Source organism: Hyperolius riggenbachi, chromosome 2 (genome assembly GCF_040937935.1).
Source record: "Hyperolius riggenbachi isolate aHypRig1 chromosome 2, aHypRig1.pri, whole genome shotgun sequence".
In the NCBI taxonomy this organism is placed as follows: domain Eukaryota; kingdom Metazoa; phylum Chordata; class Amphibia; order Anura; family Hyperoliidae; genus Hyperolius; species Hyperolius riggenbachi.
This window is the reverse complement of record NC_090647.1, coordinates 88,197,807-88,222,334: the sequence shown is the minus strand read 5'-3', so window position 1 is coordinate 88,222,334 and position 24,528 is coordinate 88,197,807. Positions and strand designations below refer to the sequence as shown.

General features: G+C 43.9%; 1 protein-coding gene across 1 annotated transcript in view; it reads left to right on the top strand.

The window, feature by feature from the left end:
• The window catches only part of KATNAL1 (katanin catalytic subunit A1 like 1), a 117,719-nt gene that overhangs the window by 69,881 nt on the left and 23,310 nt on the right, over positions 1 to 24,528 (top strand). The window contains exons 6-9 of the mRNA XM_068265017.1: positions 793 to 898; positions 2,410 to 2,568; positions 5,599 to 5,725; positions 9,101 to 9,235. Of these exons, the coding sequence (XP_068121118.1) occupies positions 793 to 898; positions 2,410 to 2,568; positions 5,599 to 5,725; positions 9,101 to 9,235 (527 nt within the window). The remainder of the gene's footprint in view (positions 1 to 792; positions 899 to 2,409; positions 2,569 to 5,598; positions 5,726 to 9,100; positions 9,236 to 24,528) is intronic.

Sequence of the window (24,528 nt, the reverse complement as noted above, 5' to 3'; positions counted from 1 at the left end):
CTGTACTTTCCCTTTGTCAGACAGTTATTAGCTGATTGAAACTTACCTTTAACTCATTATGTACTAGGGCGCCAGCAAAAGGCAGAGCTCAAATTATGATTAAAAACACTGCAGTTCGGCCACCAGCAATAGCTGGAAGCCAAATTGCATCTTACTCCCACTGTAGGATGCCATGGAGGGGGAATAGTAATTTATGCCGCCATGAAATTTGCCACAGCAGGGTGAGCCATGTCGCGGTTTCATCCTGCATCCAAATTTCCCAGCGCCCTTTCTTTTTACACAATCGCCTCTCTGGAGCCAGTGGAATGGAAACAAAATAAGCAGTCTGTCAAACTCCAGGGCCCCTGGATGTCCATGCGTCTGCCCATTTGTGTACAGCAGCTACGGCTAGGAGCGTTCTGGACATACTTACTTCAGAAGCGCTATCTGTGCGTGACCATCCACTCACGCATATGTAGTACGGAGCTCTCTGTCTTCAGGAGTACTCGGGCACACCAGTGCTTCCGGGGGCTCTCAGAGGTGGTAAAATTGAACAGGGTACAGCAGTGGCGCGAGGGTACGGAGAGAGGCCCGGGAAAGCTCTATAACATCCAGACCCTTGCCTGTACATAGGCATCTGCCTTTTTTTTCCACAGTCACGTCAGCATTGCTTTAACACTAAAAGAAAAATAGAAAGTGACTTTTACTTATAATCCTATTTATTTTATATACAGTAAATACATATCTGAATTGAATTATGGTTTCCAGCATTTGCCGAACGCTAACACGTTTTTTTTTTTTTTTAATCAATAGGGAAGATATTGCTGATCTGGAAGAAGCAAAGAAACTGTTGCGAGAAGCTGTGGTCCTGCCAATGTGGATGCCTGATTTCTTTAAGGGTATCAGAAGACCCTGGAGGGTGAGTATAGTTTATAGTGCTGATATTTTTTTTTCCCCGTCTGCAGCTGAAAATTCAGTGATAGATGGAAGCTGGTAGTGGTCACACTTCCCGCATGCAGTATCGCATAAGATGTGACGTCTGTTAATCGATGGGCTGGTTCACGTTTTGTGCAGTTTCCGCGTGCTGGAAAAAACTTGCTTTAAATTACTGACAAGATTGCACAAGTTCATAATAAATGATTAAGGACGGTTTTACACTTGAGGTTGGTTTGTGGTGCGATCCCCCGCCGAATGGCACAGCAAAAAATAACAAACATATAACCCTGCGGCATAGTACGAAGACAGGGTAATATGCATCGTGCCGCCCCCCTGCACACCCCTGGCCACCCCTTGCCCATTGACATACTCCTTCCTGGACAGGAAGTACGTCACTGGGATTCCCAGGGACCCCCTTCGTCCTGCACATGCATGTGGCACGGCCCCCAATCTTTTTAAAAGGTATGCTGTGGAAGTCCGTCTGTAACGCGCTGTTGACTTTGCTGTGGATTGGGATCTTCTGGTGCAAAGGGTTAAGTGTGAATGGCCCCATTGCCTTGCATTGCTGTAGCGTTACCCTGCGGTTACACACGGTAACTCAACACACACTTGCAATGCAAGTTTAACCACTTCCCTACCCTGGTAATTTTCACAGTTCAGCTTAGCTCTGATTACTTTGGCAATAACTTTATCAATAATTATCACAACTAAATGATCTATATATTGGTGTTTTTTTCAGGACAAATTAGGCTTTTGTGGCTGATATTTGTCATTAGTAATTACCTTATTTTCTATGCATTTTAAAAGGAAAATAAGGAAAAAGTGAAAAAATATACACAATTTATCCAATTTCATACATTATAGCTTTAATGGGGCTGGATCCAGCTGGGGTGGCTGGATAGTGTAATGGCTAATGGCTCTGCCTCTGACGTAGGAGTCTTGGGTTCAAATCTAGGCTCTTCCTATTCAGTGAGCCAGCACCTATTCAGTAAGAAGTTCTTTGGGTAAGACTCCCTAACACTGCTACTGCCTACTGAGTTCACTGTAGTGGGTGCCTCGCAAGCGCTTTGAGTCGGACAGAAGAAAAGCGCTATTCAAAATAGTGGCTGGATAGTGTACTGGTTAAGGGCTCTACCTGTGACACAGGAGACCTGGGTTCAAATCTCTGCTCTACCTGTTCAGTAAGCCAGCATCTGTTACTGTCTGCTCCTGGACTGTATATTTTAAACTTGTTTACTAATTAACTCTTCCATTGAATTCCCTGGGAGGAGGAGAGGGGTTTGCTGTCATTCTCTTACAACTGTAGTGATGTTTTCAGCTCAGAGATAAACAGTGTTATCTAAGAGTTTGTTGGAAGGAGAGTGCAGAGACTTATTTTCACGTCATAGGGACAGCAAGTGGTTAAAAGGGGCCTCAATGAACCTTAAGATTGAATGGTTTGGTTGTATCGTGTGTGGCCACTTTAACTCTTAACCCATTCTCTTTACTTTACAGGGAGTTCTAATGGTTGGACCACCCGGTACCGGTAAAACCATGCTGGCAAAAGCTGTAGCCACAGAATGCGGAACAACATTTTTCAATGTTTCTTCTTCAACGTTAACCTCCAAGTACAGAGGAGAATCCGAGAAGCTGGTCCGCTTATTATTTGAAATGGTGCGTTTTTCTTTGTGATTTACTGCATATTTCTGCTGTATCCCTCTAGAAAATTGAAACCACCAGGAAGAGCCGCCTGCAGACAAGTAATACATGTGCCTGGGAGCAATATTAGAGGAAAAATACACATTTAGAATGGTACCAGCAGCAGCCCATCTTCAGAGATGCTTATTTAGTATGTAACGGGATGTGGTATTCACTGCATAGCAACCAAGAACAGAGTCCGCTTTTGGGGGAATGATAGTCTGGCTGTGCAATAGACTGTACAGTAGTTATTTTTTAATACAGAATCCTACATATTGTAAGCCAGAACAGACAACTGCCTTTCCTTTTTGTGCACATACAGTTTTTGTTGGAGAGTGTCTCTAAAAGCATCATAAAAGTTATATTTCCTTTTTTTCCTCATTTAAACTGAACAATGCAGCATGAAAAACCTACCTTATCACAACCTACAGTGCAGTATCTTTGTGAGCAAGCCATCCTCCATTGTGTAAAAGCTTATGCAAAGTATGAGCTCACTTTCTTTAGGGGATGTACAGTATGAGGCTCTGATTGGCTGTTTGCTGATCACTTTATGTGATGTAAATCCAATCACCGGTTACCTGGTATTTTGGGAGCAACAAATCATGTGACTTTACACAACATCCGTTCCTACTTCTAACCATTAGGCCTGGTTCATTCTGGCACGGATGGAAAACTGATCTGTGTAAAAACTGATCGATAGAATGTATCAGTTTTTAAAGGCATCACTTTTCCATCCGTGACCCTCCGTTCCGGTTACAAACGGATAGATCCGGAAAAATCGTTGCTGATTCACACTTGCCGTCCATGAGGCAGAACGGACTAAACAGATACATTTGAACAGACCAATGTGAAAGGATCCATTGATTAACTTGGTATCTGTTTTTGTCTGTTCCGTTACGGTCCGCTAAACCTTCCCTTTTTAGGCCAATGTGAATTTGGCCTTATCTTGGAATTAAATTTCAAATGGTTGGTGCTCCATAGGTTCTTCCTGACTGCTATCCTAGAACGCCTGAAGGGAAGTGTGTAGGGGGGGGGGGGGGGGGGGGGTGTTGGTGTGGGGGCACATCTGTAGGTGAGTGATTACTACAAAAAAAAGTCTATTATATTTTATGTGAAAATAATGTTTATACATACTGCATTAAATCGTTTGACTACTCTGTGGTTTAGGTGTGAGGGATGGAGGATGGAAGACGCTTCTTTTTTTAAGGGTGCGTACAGACATGCGACTATAGTCGTTTAAAACTATCGTTACCGACGGCATCGCCCGACGATCGTTCGTAAAAAGTGCACGAACGATCATTAAAACAACCGACCAACGAGATATGCTGTTGGTAAAGATCGATCCATTCTGCCAGATCTTTTCCAACGACCATCGTTCAAAAAGTAATGTCTGTACAACGATCGGTCGTTGATCGTTCGTTCTCAAAGCTTTGCACATGCTCAAACAGTTCTTTTTGACACTTGTGTTTGAAATCAGTTTATACATCATGTTGCGCGCGCAACGCTCGTTCCAAGATCGTTCGTACACGAACGATGTTCAAAGTAGCCTTTCTTCAAACGATCATCGGCCGATACCTCCTTTAACATCGTTCGTCGTTCAGAACGAACGATCGTTATCGTATGTCTGTACGTACCCTTACTCTTCTCCCCATTTAGAGGATTATGTGATTATATAAAAGAACGATGAAAGACAATTGCACAATTGACTAACCTATGTAAAGACCACTACACACTTACAAGACAAATTAAACTTTGTGCAACAAGATTTTTTGTGGTCTAATCATTACTATGAATGGCAGAATTAAAGTACATACAGCCATGCATCATTGTTGTTTGATGTCTTCTGACAATCATGCAAGCAAAAACTAAAGACCACATGTGCAGTACAAATACAGCCTGCACATGGCCAGTTCAGGGCAACAGATCAGAAATGCTTATTAGTTCCCTGTATACAACAACCCAGGACAGATCACAGCGATTGCCCAACATTTTCTAGCACATTAGGTTTTCCTTACAGTAAACTTTTACTGTTGCTGTCTTTACTGGTCATTTGGCAGCAAATCTTGCCAAGATTTAGTTCCAAATGACTCTACTTGCTGGTGTGTATGGCCTTTAGCAAACAGATTTTGAAAACTGGTGTAATACTGTTATGGCTGCTCCTGTCACATAAAACAAAAAAGATTTCATTTGTAAATTAGTAATGCAGTATTTATTTGATCATCTGTGTTGGATACCGCACCCAGCGGATGAAGTCAATTGGGCACTTACATCAGTAGGCATCTAAAAGACGACTGTGTTAATTATCGATTATAAGGCACCTAAGCGGTGATTTGGATGCCCAGTGCGGCTAGTAGCCGGTCGATTACTTTGTGGCAATTAATGGTTGTGAACGATCTACTATAACTATCGGTTTGGGGGTGGTTTTTAGGGTTAGTCCTTAGGTAAGGGGTCTATTTTAGGCACGATCAGGTGGTTAGGGTTTGGCATTAGGTAGTTTGGTTAGGGTTAGCCACCTACAGGGGTGATCAGAATTAGGCTGTAGGTGGGTGATGAGTTAGGAGTGAAGGGTTCAAGTGGGACTGGGTGACGGGTATTGCAAAGTAAAATATTGGTAATTTATATTAGCAGCACCACAAAATGGTATAAAGTCTCTGTTCTTTTCAGCACTGGCACACACTGTCTAATTTTTCTAGAACGCATACATAAGCAACCACCTACTGGTAAAAGCCATTTAATCCATCAGCTTCTGTCTAGGATTTGGGTTTAAACTGGAAGAAATCCACTGAAGCTCAGGTAGAACATACACACTCCATACAGATATTGTCCCTGGTAGGGTCTTAGTGCAGCAACAAATTAAAGCTAACCACTGCCTCTCTGCTTTGCCTCCAAACGTCTTATTTCACAGCTGAAGATAAATGATCATGTGCCCTTTTGGTTGGTCATTTCTGTGTATATGTTGTATGTTTTATAAGGTATTTTAGTGAGACTTGCAATTGATCTCCACAGGCAAGGTTTTATGCCCCAACTACAATTTTCGTGGATGAGATTGACTCAATCTGCAGCAGAAGGGGAACGTCTGATGAACATGAGGCCAGTCGGAGAGTCAAGTCTGAGCTGCTCATTCAGATGGACGGTACTGCTGCTAGCTGTCTAGCTTCATTCATTATTGTATTATCAGGCTGTGATACCTATTAATTACATTATCCCAATCGCTGCCTGTGAGCCTCCCTATTACTTATTAATTGTCCCCAGTGCTCCTCTTCCTCCAGTTCTTATCCCTAGGGGTCTAGCTGCTCCTAGCAGCTGTGGTAATAGCTGATCATGCTGCTACTCCCTCCAACAGCTCTGTTGCTCCACACTGTATATAGTACATAACCTCTACATGAAAATTAATTGAGAATACAGTTTTTGCAGTAGGGCTGTGGAGTCGGTACAAAAATCATCCGACTCCAACTCCTCAATTTATGAAATCTCCAACTCCAGGTACTCAAAATTACTCCGACTCCTTAGTCTAATACTTACCAGGGCTGAGTAGATTGTACAAAAATCATCCAACTCCTCAGTTTTATGAAACCATCGACTCCGACTCCAGGTACCCAAAATTGCTCTGACTCCTCTTCTCCGGCTTCAAAGCACTGAGTTCAGCACTATCTAAGCAACTAGATGGAGGAGCCAAAGAGTAAGCGAAAACAAACCCATGGTGGTTACTGTGGGGACAAGGACACTAGGACAACAATTTTCTGCATTCTGACTTATATTATTATTAGGTATTTACTATATATAGTGCCGACATCTTCCGCAGCACTTAACAGTAGGGAGGTGGAGTCGGAGCAATTTTGGGTACCTGGAGTCTGAGTCGGTGGTTTCGTAAACTGAGGGGTCTGAGTCTGATAATTTTTTGTACCGATTCCACAGCCCTGCTTAATAATGGCAGTATTTGTATAGCGCATTTCTCCTGTCGGACTCAATGCGCTTTTGAGGCAGCCACTAGAGCGCACTCAGTAGGCAGTAGCAGTGTTAAGGAGACTTGCCCAAGAAACTCCTTACTGAAATAGGTGCTGGCTTACTGAACAGGCAGAGCCGAGATTTGAACCCAGGTCTCCTGTGTCAGAGGCAGAGCCCTTAACCATTACACTATTCAGCCACTGCTTAACAGAGTATACCGTATATAGTCTTGTCACTAACTGTTCCTCAGAGATCACAATCTAATCCCTACAATAGTCCTATACTCATTGTAGTCTAGGGCCAATTTAGGGGGCAAAGCCATTTAATTTATGACTGTGTAGATTAGCCTTTCTCAGTCTTTAAAAAAAAAATACCCTGGAGGAACCCTGCAAATATTTTTTGTATGTCAAGGAACCCCTGCAAGTAATGTTTGGATCTCAAGGAACTCTTGCATTTATTTTGCAGGAGGCATACTCTTGTAAAGTAGTTGTGGCTGTGTATTTCACCTCCCCCTATTACAGTGCCCCTTAGTATATTGTTCCCCTATTCTAGTGCTTCTTATTAATGTGCTCATTATTATTCTGACCCTCAATGTAGTGCTTCTTTTTACAGTATCCCCTACTGTGGTGTGCTCTATCATACTTCTCCCCCCCCCCCCCCCCCCCCCCCCCCCACAATGGGGAAAAATGCCAGGGAACCCCTTTGCTACTGCAAAACTGCAAAGTGCATGATTTCATATTGATTGTTTAATTTATATACAGGAATTGGAAATACAGAATCATGTACAGTATGTGGAAAATCATTTTTTTTTTCATTTATTTTTTAAGGACAAGTGTGCATGACAAAAACTGCTGTTTTGTGAAGAAATATACCAGTGACTGAGGTTTATTGACAACCCCACTTTAAATCTCTTGCTATGAAAACTTGTGTTGGCTGGGTATTAGAAATTAAATTAAATGTTCAACTGTTACACGAGAGTCCATATTGTTTTGGGGTTTTTTTTGGGACTGTGTGTAGAATGAAGGGCGTGTAGGGCCTGTGTGGTGTTGGTATGCCCTAGATCGTCTGCATCCCCTAAATGTCATGGCGTAACAATAACATGTTATCACGCTTGCTCCGCATTACTCATACACATTACTCAGAACTTTCAGTCTATGAAACTGTTAAAATCTGGTTTCAGAGACATGCGCAGTTGCCTGAAAGTAACGCCAGAAACTGCAAAAAGGACCACACCATTCGCCATGCAGGGTGCACCATTCCCATTCTTTGGACGGACTGCACCTTTACTTTAGTACCAGGGCAGCACAATATTACAGGGCAACTGCGTATGTCTCTGAAACCAGCTGTTTTGGAGACTGAAAGTTCTATTGGCCTTAGTGTGATGGCGCGTTATTGTTATGTCATGACGTTTAGGAGATGCCAGCGATCTAGTGCATACCGACACCACTTCTGCTGTGTTTGGAAACTAGCAGATGAATCCCTAAATGACATCACATAACAGAGCCAACTACCGTAGCAAAGGAGCGCTACACAGTAGTGACAGAAATATATAGCTCTGTATACAGCAGTTATCGCAAGTCACTGTATTGTTAGATGCAGCCAGTATGGTGATCCAGTAATCATTTTCCACGCACTGCAGAATCCGAAACTCTTTACCCGGTTTCACACTGGAAACCGTAACAGTAGCAGCGTTGCGGTGTGACAATTGCATCGCACTGCAGCGCTTGCAACAGCCTTCAGGGATTTCCGTGGTCATGCATGGTAATCTCCCTTATGCCTGCAGGACAAGCAGGAAGTGACACTCTGTCGCGCTCACTTCCTGCGGCCAACATTTTTGAATTTCGCAGAAGTGTATTGCAAAATAATGCGAGCGCTGAAAATGTTATAAAACCTGCATCACCATAGACTTACATGACTTCCAGTCGCCGCACATGTTGCCCAACAACGCGCTGTTGATCTTGTGGTAAATCGGATCGCTTTGCACCGCACCAGGTATGAAATTGCCCCACAGACTTTCATTGGCGTATTCTTACCCTGTGGCAAAACAGGGTAACGCAACTCGCCAGTGTGAAAGGGGTCTTTATATTTAAATGCACAAGGGGTTCAGGAGGGCACTAATAATCCTCGGGTAAACTAAGAACATTCTTATAATAGCTGCAGCTACACCAGGGAAACACTTGCAGCTGTAACATAGCGCTAAACATTTACAGGTTCTGATGAACAAAGAAAGAAAGTACAAAAAGATGTGGAGCTTTAAGTGCTGCCGGTACAGTTATATAAATAACCCGTCTCCCTCTGCTGAGCATTGAACAGTAGCAGTTATTTTATGTAAAACCCTCCAGGCTCTGTCTCCAGCCACTGTGCACAGATGCCATCTAAGAGATTGCCTGAGACGTGGTGCTTTATGAATGTATGCCTGGCTGATCTACTGGAGCAGCTCTGTGAAAACAGACTCGGGATTCTCGGGGAGGTTAGGAAACAAATGTGTTCTGAATAAAGATGATGCTGGAATTTGCCCACAAATTCTGCTTTCTTCTAATGGGCTTTGGGTTTTATACTGCAGGTGTCGGAGGTGCTCTGGAAAATGATGATCCATCAAAAATGGTTATGGTTCTGGCTGCTACCAACTTCCCGTGGGACATTGATGAGGCTCTGCGGAGGAGATTGGAGAAAAGGATCTATATACCGTTACCCACAGGTAATGAAAACACAGTAAATAAGTACTGCCCTTCTGCAACCAGAGCAAATCTGCAGCAGTGTCCCCTAGTAACCAACCAGGCTGCAGTTGTTGAATTAAATAAGAATTCCAATTGGTTGTTGTGTGAAACTGTTATGTTCTACTCCAGTTTAACAAATGTTGGCTCACCCTGCTGGCGCACAAATTTGGGGGGGGGGGGGTCATTAGGTGTTAAATACTAGTTCCCCTACAAGTCGTTGCAACTCTGAGGGAGAAGTAATCCTGGGTCCAGCTATCGCCGGATCCCCGAGTTACCTATGAGCAGGGCACAGACTATAGCATTATAGCCGCACCAAGCTCCGGCGCTATGCAGCGCCAAAAAGCCCTGCTTCGACCTCCTCATTGGGGATTCTTAATATACCTTTATTCTTAAGTGGTTGACCCTTACTAAAATGTAAATGATGTCTTTTAAATTTGTTTTTGTGGCAGCCAGAAAACAAAAACATAACCGCAAAAACCTGGAAGATAGGAAATGTAGTTTGGTGAAGTGAACAACTTCATGATCCGTGAGAAAAAGGGAAGATGCCTCAGTAACTAAAACAAAGGTCTCGAGAGGGTGGGGTCTTTTGAATGCAAAACACTTGCTCAATATGTGAGGATGATGACGCGCTTGTGTGAGGGGGGCTTGTGGGCATAAAAACAAAACACTCCAATTGAAACATACGAAGATGAGCACAAGGTGGCAATACAGACCCATACTGTAATCTTTGTATGCTATAACTGTTTACAGCCTCTTTTAAGATGTTGGGATAAAGGTTACGTAATAAGCCCCATCTGTGTGCTCTACTTCTACCCAGAGATTTATTTGTTTATGCTTGTCTTATTTTGATACATGTGAACTCACCTCTTTGTTTTCAATAAGCTGGAAAACCAGTTTCTACAAATATTTCTCAGGAGATCTATAGAAGGTAGTATTATTGCTCCACTTAAAGCTCTAATAAATGCTTTAAGACATTTTTAAAAAGTGAAAATTTACTCTTGTTAAGCCTGCTTACAAACCTATCAGGGCTGCTCAAATGTTTTTTTCAGGATTGATGCTCTTAAAAATGGCTTTTTCATTTATGTTTTCGTTGAAAGAGCACCTGAGGTCACCCCAAAGTTAATAAATCAAAGATATCATGCTGTGCTTACCACTGAAAAGCATACCTGCAAGTGTATCACTTGAAACTGTCCTCATGATCACTGTGGTCAGCCAATTGCTGTGGGAGGTTTTAAGAAGAATCAAGAATCAAGAAGGATTTATTCGCCAAGTACGGTGGTGCCGTACTCGGAATTGCTTGTGGTACACATGGCTTAGGCAAAGTACACAGCAACAGTTGTACATGTTACATAGACTGCTACAATTTACACATACTGGCAACATTAACAGCATAATACATTTCGCATAGACGGCTACAATTTACACATACTGGCAACATTAACAGCATAATACATTTGAAGTACATTTACAGCTATAATTACACGTACTAGCAACATTAGCAGTGAGCACCACCTAGTCAGCATGCTGATTGCAGACTGGGAGGTGAGTCAGGAGTTGTTAAGCAGTAGAATTGCCTGGGGGAAGAAAGAGTTCCTGCGCCTAGTGGTTTTGGATGGGATAGTTCGGAAGCGCCGGCCGGATGGGAGGTGCTCAAAGAAGCGGCTGCCAGGGTGGGAGGGGTCGCAGGAGATCCTGGTGGCCCTCTTCCTCATCCTAGCCGTGTGGAGGAGATCGAGAGGTGGCAGGGGCGATCCGATGATCCTTTCTGCCTCGCTAATGATTCTTTGTAGTTTATATCTGTCACCCGCCGTTGCACCAGCATACCAGACGATGACTGAGGAGCAAAGTATAGACTCAGTGGTGGCGGTGTAGAAGCTGGTCAGCAGCTCCCGAGGCATACCAAATTTTTTTAGTTGGCGCAGGAAAAATAGCCTCTGCTGTGCCTTCTTCTGAATTTTTATAGTGTTCTGCCCCCATCTAAGGTCAGTGGATAAGGTTGTGCCAAGGAACCGGACCGATGATACTATGGAGACTTCGGTCTCGCCTATGTAGACTGGAGGGGGAGTAGGAGGGTGTTTCCTGAAATCAACAATCAGCTCAACAGTCTTTGTTGCATTGAGGACGAGATTGTTGTCCTTGCACCAATTGCAGATTCTTTCTATCTCACTGCGGTAGTCTCGCTCTCCGTTGCTGTTGATGAGGCCGATGATCGTTGTGTCGTCGGCAAATTTGACGACTTTGACGGAGTCCGAGGAAGAGGTGCAGTTGTTGGTGTACATGGAGAACAGAAGCGGGGACAGTACACACCCTTGAGGTGCCCCTGTATTGGTCGTCCTCACGCTGGAGGAGCAGTTGCTGAGCTTGACCTGTTGGGTCCTGTCTGTGAGAAAACTCTTGACCCATGCGCAAAGCGTGGGGTCAATACCGACAATGACTGGCTACCACACTGATTGGTCTTCAGTGGCTCTCTGGGTGCCGAGGCTTCAAGCTGCTGGAGACATGTTCCAGCCAAAAAAAGCATACCAGCAGAGATCGCAGGAGCAGCAAGTAACATTCCCTCAACATTGGGTGCTTTAGGAATAGTCATTTACAGCATACACGTCACATTCTGGACTGTGGGCCTGCAAGTGGTTTCTCCACTTTGCATTATGTTTGGCCTTCTCCAGACCACCAGGGAAGCCATATTGGAGGTGAGGCATTAGATCTTTAGAGAAGCCATATAGGGGAGGAATGCACTAGACATAGGGAACTATACAGGGATGGGCTGTGTCAATAGACACCAGGGCACTATTTAGTCTTGGTCCCAGTGTTCAATTTCAGTCCACTTTTTATTTAAGTTGACACCTCTGATTTACAGTGTGAGAGTTGAGTCAATTCCACTTTTATGAAGAAAAACTCTTTGCCTGTAAAGTAAAAGTCCAAGGTGCATAAAATTAACAGAACATTTGTGTCAGCTCAAAATTGTTATCATCTTATTAACTTTTTGTTTACTATATAATAATATTGTGAAATTGGGGAAATATGTTTATCTTTAAATTTCTCATATTCCATGATCAAGTGAGGAAGCTGGAAAGTTTAGGTCTACACAGTAGATAATTTTGAAAAAATTCAGGTATACCCTTTTTTGGTTCTTTTGTAATCATTTTAGGATCAATAAATTAAGAAGGCTGCTTCAAAATCTTTGTTTGTGGCCAACTAAAGTCCACCAGGAAGGCCATCTGTGATCTGCCACCATGTTTTACAGTTGGAATGGTGTACCTTTCACTATAGGCCTTTCCATATGTAGTTTTTATCAGGGCTGTGGAGTCGGAGTTGGGGCAATTTTGGGTGCCTGGAGTCGGAGTCGGGGAAAAAATGCACCAACTCCGACTCCTAATAAATTTAAACTGTAATTAAAATAGAAAATATGATAAAATGTTCTATATCTCAGATAATAGTCATCATAAATAATTTATACATACAGTAATAGATGTGCTTAGTCCACAAAAATGAAATAAACCAATCAAAATTAGTTACTTGTGCTGCTTCAATAAAGCAGTTCCCGTATTTTTAAAGTCAGATATACATATCTGATTGTACAGTATATATGATGTGTACACAGGAATCTCTTGCTCTCTATGCTGTAAGTATAAAGCCTGATGTGTAGCCGTGTCACTAACAGAGATGGTCAATGAGATGGAAATAATTATGTGTTGATTCTGATTTATGCAAATGTATGCACTCTCTTTGCTCATGAAATAAAATAATTTGATATGTTGTTAAAATTTGGTTTGGTGACTACGAATTAAATGGTACCTGAGAAGGATGAAAAGAAGTTTTATACATACCTGGGGCTTCTTCCAGCCCCCTTCAGGCTAATCTGTCCCTCGCTGTCCACCTCCACCACCTGGATCTTCTGCTATGAGTCCCGGTAGTAGGGCCAGTCAGCGCAGTCCGGCCGCATGCCTCTTCCACAGCTAGGAGCATTCTGCACCTGCACAATAGGGCTGCGCAGGTGTAGTACGCTCCCGGCGGCGGAGGAGCGTGTGCATGCGCATTACGCCAGACTGGCTCAAGTACCTGGACTCATAGCAGAAGATCCAGGTGGCGGAGGAGGACAGCGAGGGACTGATTAGCCTGAAGGGGGCTGGAGGAAGCCCCAGGTATGTATAAAACTTTAATTTCATCTGTCTCAGTTTTACTTTGTTACACAGTAGTACTATACTATACATATGCACTCTCCACAGAGCTGCAGGGAATCCACTGAGAATGTTGTGCACATTGAATAAAGAGGTGTTGTCTATCACCCATAAACCTGGTTCAGATTGTGCATGAAGAATGTGTAATAGAGGAAGAATCTCCTTATTCCCTTATACCTGCACATCACTCTTACATGTACCCACAGTTACATTGCCTAGGGCCTGATAGATGTTCTTTGTTCCGGTCTGTACCTTTCCAAGTACTCTTACTAAGGACTTGTTTTAGTCTATGACTAAAGGGAATAAATATGGCAGTCTACATATCCTTCTCACTTCAGTTGTCTTTTGAGATTCCTAATCTAATTTAAATGTGGCCGAATGGCAGCAGTTTTAACACCACGCATGTCATTCATTAATTGACACGTGGTGGCTTTACCCGGCAGCAGACAACTCCAACATTTCAGGTCAGAGCACTGCTGCGGCCATGCTTAGATGTGATTTCATAGGGTCCAGCGCCAGTTATGAAATATTTCATAGGGTCCAGCGCCAGTTATGAGCGCTAACAAGCACCCAGACAGTGCAAGATAGCAGCTGACAGGCGGCAAATTCACTGTCTTTCAGCTGCCCATCTGAAAGAGGCCTAAAGGAAGTTCCTGTAATAACAGGTTGGGCAGAGCGATGTGTCAAGGCTGGTGCACACCAAGAGCGCTTCGGAGTAGGGCTGCTCAAATCCGGATCCGGGAGATACCTGGATAGTTGCTATCCAGATATCTCCCAGTAAACCTGTGCCGGCTGGGCGGGGCAGTCAATCTTACCTGTCTAACGTCTTCTTTGTCCGTCCCTCGGCGCCTCCTACGATGCGCTCCATGCGCGTCACGTGATTTCAAACACTTCCTCCTTCAACCCGGAAGGAGGAAGTGTTTGTAATCACGTGACCGCCGCTTGGAGCGCATCGTGGGAGGGGCCGAGGGATGGACCGAAGAAAACGTCAGACAGGTAAGATTGACCTGTCACGGAACAGCCGCGAGAAACTAGAACGCAATCGCAATCGGTTTATTGCACCGATTGCCATTGACGTGCTAGAATCTAGATTGGTTGTGTAGGAGCATCTGCAGTCAATCTGGGCTCCCTCTTTCCTCAGCAGAGAGCAAGCAATACTTAGATGCAGGATGTCTTTTGATGTGTTAATTAGCTTGAGCCAGGCCTGTGTCCAGGAGAATGTTTATTTTTAATTACCTCTGGCAGATGTCAATTGCCCACCATTTGGTGAGCCTTTTCATACAGGGAGATCCCAGAAAGCTAGTCACAGCTTGACACCAGACAGCCTGGCTGCAGCATTACCAGGAAGAAATGAATGTATTATATAATGTTTTGCCTATTTACAGAATACCGTAAATAGGGTAGTTATGAGAGCGGTATCATTGGATCCATAGGGTCATGCTTAATCTCCTGATACCAGTCGAGAGGGGCCCGGGGCCCCTATAACCCAGTTATTAAACTTCTCAGGAACGGAATCCTCTACCCTAAGTAAGTTTGGTATCATATGAACTGGCATATTCTGAGGTATATGAATAAGTGATGGTCATGTGTGTGCGGAAAGCGTAAGCCGAGATATGACAAATGTCATATTTGGTGGGCATGGGGAACCCACCCAGGGAGCTAACCGCCCCTGTCCAACCCCTGGGCTGTACTTGGGACTCCACCCAAAGATGTACATTGTTCAAAAGTGTCTGCGGCCATCTTGTTCGGCCATCTTGCTCTGACTGAAACAAAGAACTTTACTGAAACCGAACTTTATGATTTTCCCAGAACTGACATATTTCCACAAACCCTAAGTATTTTCCCCCTTTTTATTTCATACTGGCTATTAATGTTTCTATAATTGTTGATTTTGACGATTTTCTGTATATATTAATTATTTATATTGCACGTAAATAAAGACTTTATCAAAGTCGTTTACTGTTCCGCTACCCTGCTATTCAGCCACACAAACTGAATCCAGACTTCTGAAGAGACGCTACTTTAGTTGTTAGCTAGACAGAATAGAGTGTGTTTAACCGTTTATTTGCAGGTCTAGAAATAGCTAGTCAGTGGGTGGTTCTGGCCCAGGAAAACAGAAGTGGTGGCAGTTATACCCTGAAATAGTGTGTAAAGTTTATTTCCGTAACCCACAGGCTCCCTTCTGGTTTGTCTGCGGCCAATTCCCAACGGTTTCTTCGCATTGACTGCGACCACAGTTTGCACGATCTGTGCGCTGAAACAGTTTGGAAGGCATTTCGCGTTCCAGCCACCAGGGCTCCTGTGACAGACCCCGCCCACCCCGCACAGGTAACTGGGAGATATCCGGATAGAACTATCCGAATGTCTCCTGGATCCGGATTTGAGCAGCCCTGCTTCTGAGCACTTCAAAAAGCGCTTGGCTAATGTCTTTGAGTGGGCTTGTTCACACCAGAACAATGCGATTTTTTTTTTTTTTTCTCCCCAAATGCAAACGCGGGTCCTGCAGAATTTTGGAGGTGATTGAGCCTCAATGTAGAGTGTAAAGCGCTGACCAGATCGATTTTTCAATGCGTTTTTTTTTTATGCCCAAAGCTGTTAACTTCCATATCAAAGTTTACAAGAACTACAAAAGCACTTAAACAAAATGCTCCAAAATAGCTAGGCATAAATAGGGAATCGCTTGGAGCATGCCAGAATCGCTACGAAAATTGCTAAGCGTTTGCCATTAGACCTAGTGATTTTTGGTGTGCACTGAGGTCTCACACTCTATTGCAGGAGGAGAGGCCAGTGGTGTTGGAGGACAACTATGCAACCTCTAGATTATCACCTAGAATGAGTACAAACGATGCAAAGATCTTCCATGTGCATGCAGCTGTAGTTTTAGCAGCTATCTCATTGTGTTATTTGCTGTGGAGAGGTCTGAGGGATGATCTGTGTGGATGCACAGCTCCATAGCTGATGTAAAGCAATTAAATACAAAACTCTGCTCTGACTGGATGCTCATGAGAAGCCTGGCCTGCAGCTAAGTTTCAGCAGAAAATGGGGAAGTCTATTAGCTCAGCCAGTATCCTACACAGACAGGCGCCTCCATGGCAGGTCACATTAATTCCCTTGCAAAATAGAGCACTTCTCACTAGAGGAAGAGGCAAAGGCCTGATTGTTTCCTCGGCAGAGCCACTGGAATGGATTTTGCATTCAGCAATAATGCTTATTCACTTGTGATAGGACCAGTGAACCTAAAGGACGAGCTGGCTTATGGAACAGAGCTATGAATAACATTTACAGATCTCTATGAAAAATAAAATGCTACATGGTTTTAAGCTTTGAAGATGTATTTTTTCCAGGAATATTGTTCTAATCCTAGAGGCACATGCACGTTACCCTTTGCCTAGTCAGAAATGTCTAATAATAAAACAAAATGTATTCTAAAGGTGGCCATACACTGGTCGATTTGCCATCAGATCGACCAACAGATAGATCTTGCTCTGATCAAATTTGACCAGAGAGGGATCGTATGGCTGCCTTTACTGCAAACAGATTGTGAATCGATTTCAGCATGAAATCAATTCACCATCTGTGAAGTTGCTGCTGCTGCTGCCACCCCCCCGTATACATTACCTGATCCGGCTGGCGCGAGTCCCCTGGGCTCCGCTGTCTTCTTTTCCGCTCTGGGCTCCAGGGCTGTAGCTTCACTGTACTTCCTATCCGGGGAAGTTTAAACAGTAGAGGGCGCTCTACTGTTTAAACTTCCTGTCGGGACAGGAAGAAGTGAAGCCTGCCATAGCCCAGCAGAGAATGAGCAGCGGTGACAGTGGGGATATGTGTCGGCGGAGCAGGTAATGTATTGCTGGTAGCGTCGGTCGTCGAACATTCGAACACCGCTATCGATGCCCTCCCGACCCACCGGCGATCGAGCGACATCTTCTGCACGGACGTATCGACGGGAACAATCGATTTCGGACAGAAATCGATCGTTCGGTCAGCATTTGTGCAATGATTTCATAGCAGATTCGATCACAGTGATCAAATCTGCTGTATATCGTTGGGAAAATCGTTAAGTGTATGGGCCCCTTTATGCTACTAACTGCATCATGTGCCTTCAAAAGCCGTTGCAATCTATAGCATATTGGTGAAGTGCTAGCTTCTGCTGCCGCTGTATAAAGGCTCATACACACATCAGTCCATAGTCTTTGGAAAATGAAAGATCACAGACCAATTTTACCCCATTCCATGTAGTATGAGAGCCATACCTACACAGTCTATTCTATGGAGCTGCACTCCCCATCAGACAGAAATCTTTGCAAGATGCTGCACACAAAGATGCTGCAGACATTCAAAAGATCAGTATCTGCAAAAGATCTGTTCCTGCAAAAGATCCGTTCCTGCAAAATGCATTCATAGTCTATGATATCTGCAGATCATCATACACACCTTGTTTAACAGATATTCATCTGCAGATCAGATCCACCAGGATGGATTTTCAGATCTGCAGATGATTGTCTAATCTGCAGATGAATGTCGGTTAAACAATGTGTGTATGATGATCTGCAGATCTCATAGACTATGAATGCAATTTGCAGGAACGGATCTTTGGCAGGAACAGATCTTTTGCAGATCCACCTTGCGGACCACAGCAATTTTCACATCACGCTCCTCCCATTCATTCGCCAATAACTTTATCTCTGCTTATCACACCAAAATGATTGGTATATTGTTTTTTTGTGGGACAAACTAGGCTTTCTTTGGGTGGTACTTTTTGCTAAGAATTTTTTTATTACCTATTATTCCTTTTGTTTTATAGTTTAAAAATAAAAAGTGCTACTGTATTTTTAAACTCCATATTTTATTAATACCTTGTCTTAGTAACGGACGGTGGGGGCTGGAGTGATACCTTGCCTTAGTAACAGAGGTTGGGGTCTGGTGGGATACCTCACCTTAGTAACGGGGGGGGGGGGGGGGCAGGGACTGGCGTAATACCTTCCCTTAGTAACTGAGGGTGGGGGCTGGCGAGATACCTTCCCTTAGTGACTGAGGGTGGGGGCTGGCGAGATAACTTCCCTTCGTAACGGAGGCTGGGGGCTGGCGTAATACCTCACCTTAGTAACAGAAGGTGGGGGCTCGCGTAATACCTCACCTTAGTAATAGAGGGTGGGTGGGGGCTTGCGTGATACCTCGCCTTAGTAATGGAGGTTGGGCGGGGGCTGGCGTGCTACCTTGCCTTAGTAACGGAGGCTGGGGGCTGACGGGATACCTCGCCTTAGTAACAGAGGGCGGGGGCTGGTAGGATACCTCTCCTTAATAATGGAGGCTGGGGGCTGGCATGATACATCGCCTTAGTAACGGGGGCTGGTGGGATACCTCACCTTAGTAACGGAGGGCAGGGGCTAGCGTAATACCTCGCCTTAGTAACGGAGGGTGGGGGTTGGCATAATATCTGTCCTTAGTAACGGAGGGTGGGGGCTGGCATAATATCTTGCCTTAGTAACAGAGGGTGGGAGCTGGGGTAATACCTCGCCTTTGTAACAGAGGCTGGGGGCTGGCGGGATATCTCGCCTTAATAATGGGGGCTGATGGGGTACCTCACCTTAGTAACGGAGGGTGGGGGCTGGTGTAATACCTCTCCTTAGTAACACAGGGTGGGGGCTAGCGAGATACTTTGCCTCCTTTGCATTATGCTGTCCAATACAAAATGACAGATGAGACGGGGTTTGAAAAATCCAGAGTTTCTACTACACGGAGATGTCTTTGTCATTTTAAAAACGAGAGTGGTTTTTCCCTGGAGATATCTCTTTTGATCAGCCTTAACACAGTTCTGCAATTCACTTTCTAGATCTTTATAAGCACATTCAGACAGTGTTAAAACAGTCGGCTCAAAATCACTATATTCTGCTTAATGACATTTATAAGATTCGCTGTTTAAACTCATTTGTTCTTCAGGAAAGAACAGAGGTTTCTGATTTTTCTCTGGAAGGCTCAGATCTCTGTAATGAGATCATTGTAATTCACCGGTGGCTGCACTATGTGTCTCTGCTGTCTAGACTTTGAGCTCCATCAAAATGCAGCAGGCCTGACCTCCTATTATGTTACTTTAAATGTATCCCGAGCTGTCATGGCTGCTGAGGAAAAACCTGCTCAATATCCTGATATCTGAAGTTAGCCATTAAATCATACAGTCACCTTCCTGGCAAGTCTGACATTGTAAGACAAAGCCGTTAAGTCGCTATCTCTTGTAAATGGCATTTGATGCCTATCGTTTTCCATTATGCATATCTGGAATCTTGATGCAGTTACTCTGCGGAAAATTCTTGGTGTGTGTTTTTGTTGCCAAGGAAATACAAACAGCTCATCTCTAAGGGCCCGTTTCCACTTGTGTGTTGCGAATTAGTCGCGGAAAACGAATTCACACGCGGATGCGTTTGCAGCGAATTCGCGGGCGTTTTCGCATATGTTTATAAGTATGCGAATTTAACCATGTCAGTGCCTGTGTTCTTTTATGCGAAAACGCATGCAAATCGAATTCTGAGGCCTCTGCCGTGCAGATTTTTCCTGCACAGAAAACCGCACAGGATTTCTGACAAGTGGAAACAGGCCCATCCACTTGTATTGGTTATGCGAATCTGCATGCAGATTCGCACAAGTGGAAACTGGCCCTAAGAGAGCTGCATGTGGGTGGGCCTGTTCACCACAAAGACATCCAGTTGCATCCACAGACCTTTGCACTGCTACCAATCAAAAGGCACCTTATTAAAGGACCACTAACAAGCGCTGGAACGGCAAGCTCGTGGGGGGTGGTGAAAACTTCTGGATTATCCAATGGCTTTCCTCTACCGAGGTAAACCTCTAATTTTTTTTTTTTTACAAATTTGCATTCAGGTACACGTTCAAAATCCCCACCTCCATGTAACTTGTTGTAATCGCTTCCTTTTAATTACAAAGAGGGGAACGGGGAGTGGCAAGATCACCACACCCCCTTCCGGATGTCTCTGGGAGGAGGCAGAGGCCCACCTTTTAAAGCCAAAGGGGGGACCACATGAAAACCCCAGTATGATATCCTCACTGGAACCTTTAAAATTATGAAAAATTATTTCTGTAAATGGACATTAAAGGTGATTATTGTTTGAAGTTGTTTTATGAGTACCGTATATTCCGGCGTAAAAGACGACTGGGCGTATAAGACGACCCCCCAACTTTTCCAGTTAAAATATAGAGTTTGGAATATACTCGCCGTATAAGACTACCCCTCTTCCAACGCACACCAAATAAAAATTTAAAAAATCATATACTGGTGCAATGTATGAACAGATACTGGTGCTGTATTGTATGTGGTACCCAGTATATAACCGTATGTAGGCGGTTGACTGGTTGGATTAGTCAACTCTCCCTCTCCCTAAGTGGATTGGTCAGCTCTCCCTGTCTACCTGTTTATCAGAGCGGTATGGAAGAATAGATTGCGCTGTAAATAAAACGTGTCACTTTCACCCTTCTGGCCCGCCCTTGTATCCTAATAACCTCCTTCTCTGCCTCTCAGATCTTGCACATGTGCGCCTGCTCCGCATCACTACAGTCCTCAGCAGCGAGATCTGAGAGGCGGTAACAGGATAGGGCGTATCACCCGGCATCGATGACACCCAACGTATAAGATGACCCCTAACTTTTCAGATGATTTTCAAGGGTTAAAAAGTAGTCTTATACGCCAGAATATACAGTAATTCATATTTTTAAAAACAGGATTGCTGGTTAAAAATTGGGTTCCTTTTTTTTTTTTTTTACTTTAATATCTGTTGAGTTGCTAGGTGGCAGTGTTGAAGCATTAGTTCTTCTGTGCCTTCTGTACCTATAGGCCCTTGAAGTATAAATCTAGCCCTGGGTTACAGGAAACATGGACTGTGATTGTTGCTGTGGCAGTTGCTTCAGTGTTTTGTGCAGGTTTCTAATAATTCATGGGGGGAGTGTAGCTGCTCCTTGATCCTTTAGACCAGGGGTCTCAAACTCGCAGCCCGCGGGCCATTTGCGGCCCTCGATACAATATTTTGTGGCCCTCGCTGGCAAAAGCTTCCTTATAGTTCGCTTCAGTGCTCCCAAGTAATCCGCCGCATCCCTGCCGCTAAACGAGGGCTGCAGAGCCCCCAAATTGCCCGGGGGGCAATCCGCCGGCATTTCCTGCAAGGGGCAGAGCTTTCAGCTTCAGCTCTGCCCCTCCTGACGTCAATCGCCGCCTCTCCCCGCCGCTCTCTGTAAAGGAAGAGTGAGAGGGGCGGGCAGAGGCGGCGATGCACCGCGATTGTGAAATCCCTTATGCGGCCCAGCCTCATCCTGACTTTGCCTCCTGCGGCCCTCAGGTAAATTGAGTTTGAGACCCCTGCTTTAGACAATACAAAAAAAAATTGTATTCTTGCAAAATATTTTCTCATACTGACATGACACACTGATGCTGCAGCCCCCATCTTTCTGCAGTTCTTCATTTTAGCAAGTAGTGTGAACATTTCCCATAAGCATAATGGGCACTTGTAAGAGCTTTTTAAATGCATAACACAGGGTCTGTAATCCTAGAGATAATAATTATACTCTTCTTAGATCCTTGACTGGATATATACTGGTGAAGAGGTTTGTGTGGAGGGCGGTGGGGTGTTTACTGAATGAGATCTCTCTGCATACTGTAATTACTATTTGTTCTGCAGGGAATGTGACAGCTGCTACAAGAAATGGTAATGATGATTATGTTTTTAAGCAATAGTTGCTACCGTTGTAAGTTCACTGTGAGGGAGTGAAGTGTTTACCTCCTTATCTAAATCAGCCAGGCACCTTGGTGGATGGTATTTGGGCGCCAGGAATACAGCGTTGGTTCTTCTGGCTTCTCATACTTTGGCACCTAAAATAGTGCTAAAGTTCAGACTCCATCAAATAGCCACTAACTTTTATACTACTGGGATAGGAAATCAATATGACAGCTTTTGTATATGTTTCACTTCAGGTGTTCTTTAAGATGGCAACGTATAATCCAATCAAATTTTTGATTTGAACAATTATTTGATACTAGTCAGAAATCCCGCCCATATAATAACGGGCACTAGGGAACTGGTGCACGCCATCCACAGCCTTGTGCCGTGCAAGGCCGAGATCCCTGCATGTGCCCCATCTACAACCACTGCCCGAAGTCGTGCCATGTGCCGCACATTATGCAGGAGAACAGAGGCGCCAAAAGGATAAAAGGAAGCTAAATGAACTTAAAAAAAAAAACAATTTCTTGGTAAATAGAGGAGGTAGTGGTAGACTTACCTCCTCCAAGTAGACATACAACGACTGTAGTAAAGACAGTCAATATATTTTATTTATGAACTCCAAATATGCAACGCGTTTTGCAGGTTTGATCTCGCTTCATCAGGCAATAACGGAGCAATAGCATATGTGGTCAGTAGAAGAGCCAGGCACCTCATAACTAAAATATATTGACGGTCTTAACTACAGTCGTTGTGTGTCTACTTGGAGGAGGTAAGTCCACCACTACCTCCTCTATTTACCAAGAATTTGGTTTTTAAGCTCATTTAGCTTCCTTTTTATCCTTTTGGCGCCTCTGTTCTCCTGCATAATATTGAGTCCACCCTGGGTGAGGGGTTGAACCCCCTTTTTCTCATCTACAGAAAGCGACTTCTTATTCCAGAGTGGGGTCCGTAAAATCTCCCCACCTGCCTTTACAGTGGTTGCCTAATGGTAACCCTGGTTTGTGAGTAATATTTACTCTATCTTGTAACCATTTACCAGTACATATTACACTATTGGGGCTCTTGGTGTTCCTTGTTTTTATCATGTGCCGCACATGCGCACCAGGAAGCTGGCAGGGATACAGGAGGGCATAGCGACAGTGGAATTGTAATAAAGGATAATGATGGATTGTATAGAAAAACTGAATGATCATTCTTTTGATCATGGAATCTCAATTGATTTTATGGAAATATGTCTTATTGGGCATGGTAGAAAACTCAGTTCAGTTGATGTTTAAAATATATGGTTTAAAAATAACAGAGCAAAAATGGAAACTCCAGCTTTGGTCACCTTTTATAGTAAGCCGAACACTAGACTTTGCGAGCAGTACTGAGGATTTTAGGGTGTGAAAAGCTGGCTGCCAAGTGCCGACATCTCACATCAGTTAGGCCAGTGTCACACTGGGGGTTTGGGTTAAGTATCTTGAAAAAACAGTATCGCAACGGAGGGTAAAATATGCATCATGCTTTACGCATGTGATTTAATGCAAACAGTACATGAAAAGAATGCTTCAGTGCAACTATAAACACACACGTTGTCTAGTACTGCTCGCTATGTCTTGCATTATTCTGTCAGATTCCACCATACTGCATTACTTAAAGGGGAACTGAAGAGAGAGGTATATGGAGGCTATCATGTTTATTTCCTTTTAGACAATACCAGTTGCCTGGCAGCCCTGCTGATCCTCTGCCTCTAATACTATTAGCCATAGCCCCTGAACAAGCATGCAGCAGATCAGGTGTTTCAGTGGTTCAGACTTATAAGTCTGATCTGACAAGACTAGCTGCATGCTTGTTTTTGGTTTTAATCAGATACTACTGCAGAGAAATAGACCAGCAGGGCTGCCAGGCAACTGGTATTGATTAAAAGGAAATAAACATGACAGCCTCCATATACCTCTCTCTTCAGTTCCCCTTTAAAGAGAAACTCCGAACAAAAATTGAACTTTATCGCAATCAGTAGCTGATACCCCCTTTTACATGAGAAATCTTCTCCTTTTCACAAACAGACAATCAGTGGGCGCTGTATGACTGATATTGTGTTAAAACCCCTCCCACAAGAAAAGTTTGAACTTTTGGCAGTTTCCTGTCTGTGAACCTTGTTGTATTGTGGGAAATAGTGGTTTACAGCTGTTTCCGACTGCCAAAAACCATGCAGCAGCTACATCACCTGCCAACAGTAAAATGTTCACTGGAGTTCCTCTTTAATGCCCATACGCACGGCATACATTTGTCTGTAGTTGTGAGTCAACGACAGACTAGAGACAACAGCATATTTATGGCAGCGACAATTCGAGTTCGTGACAGTTGTACACATGTGACAACAGAAAGAGTGAA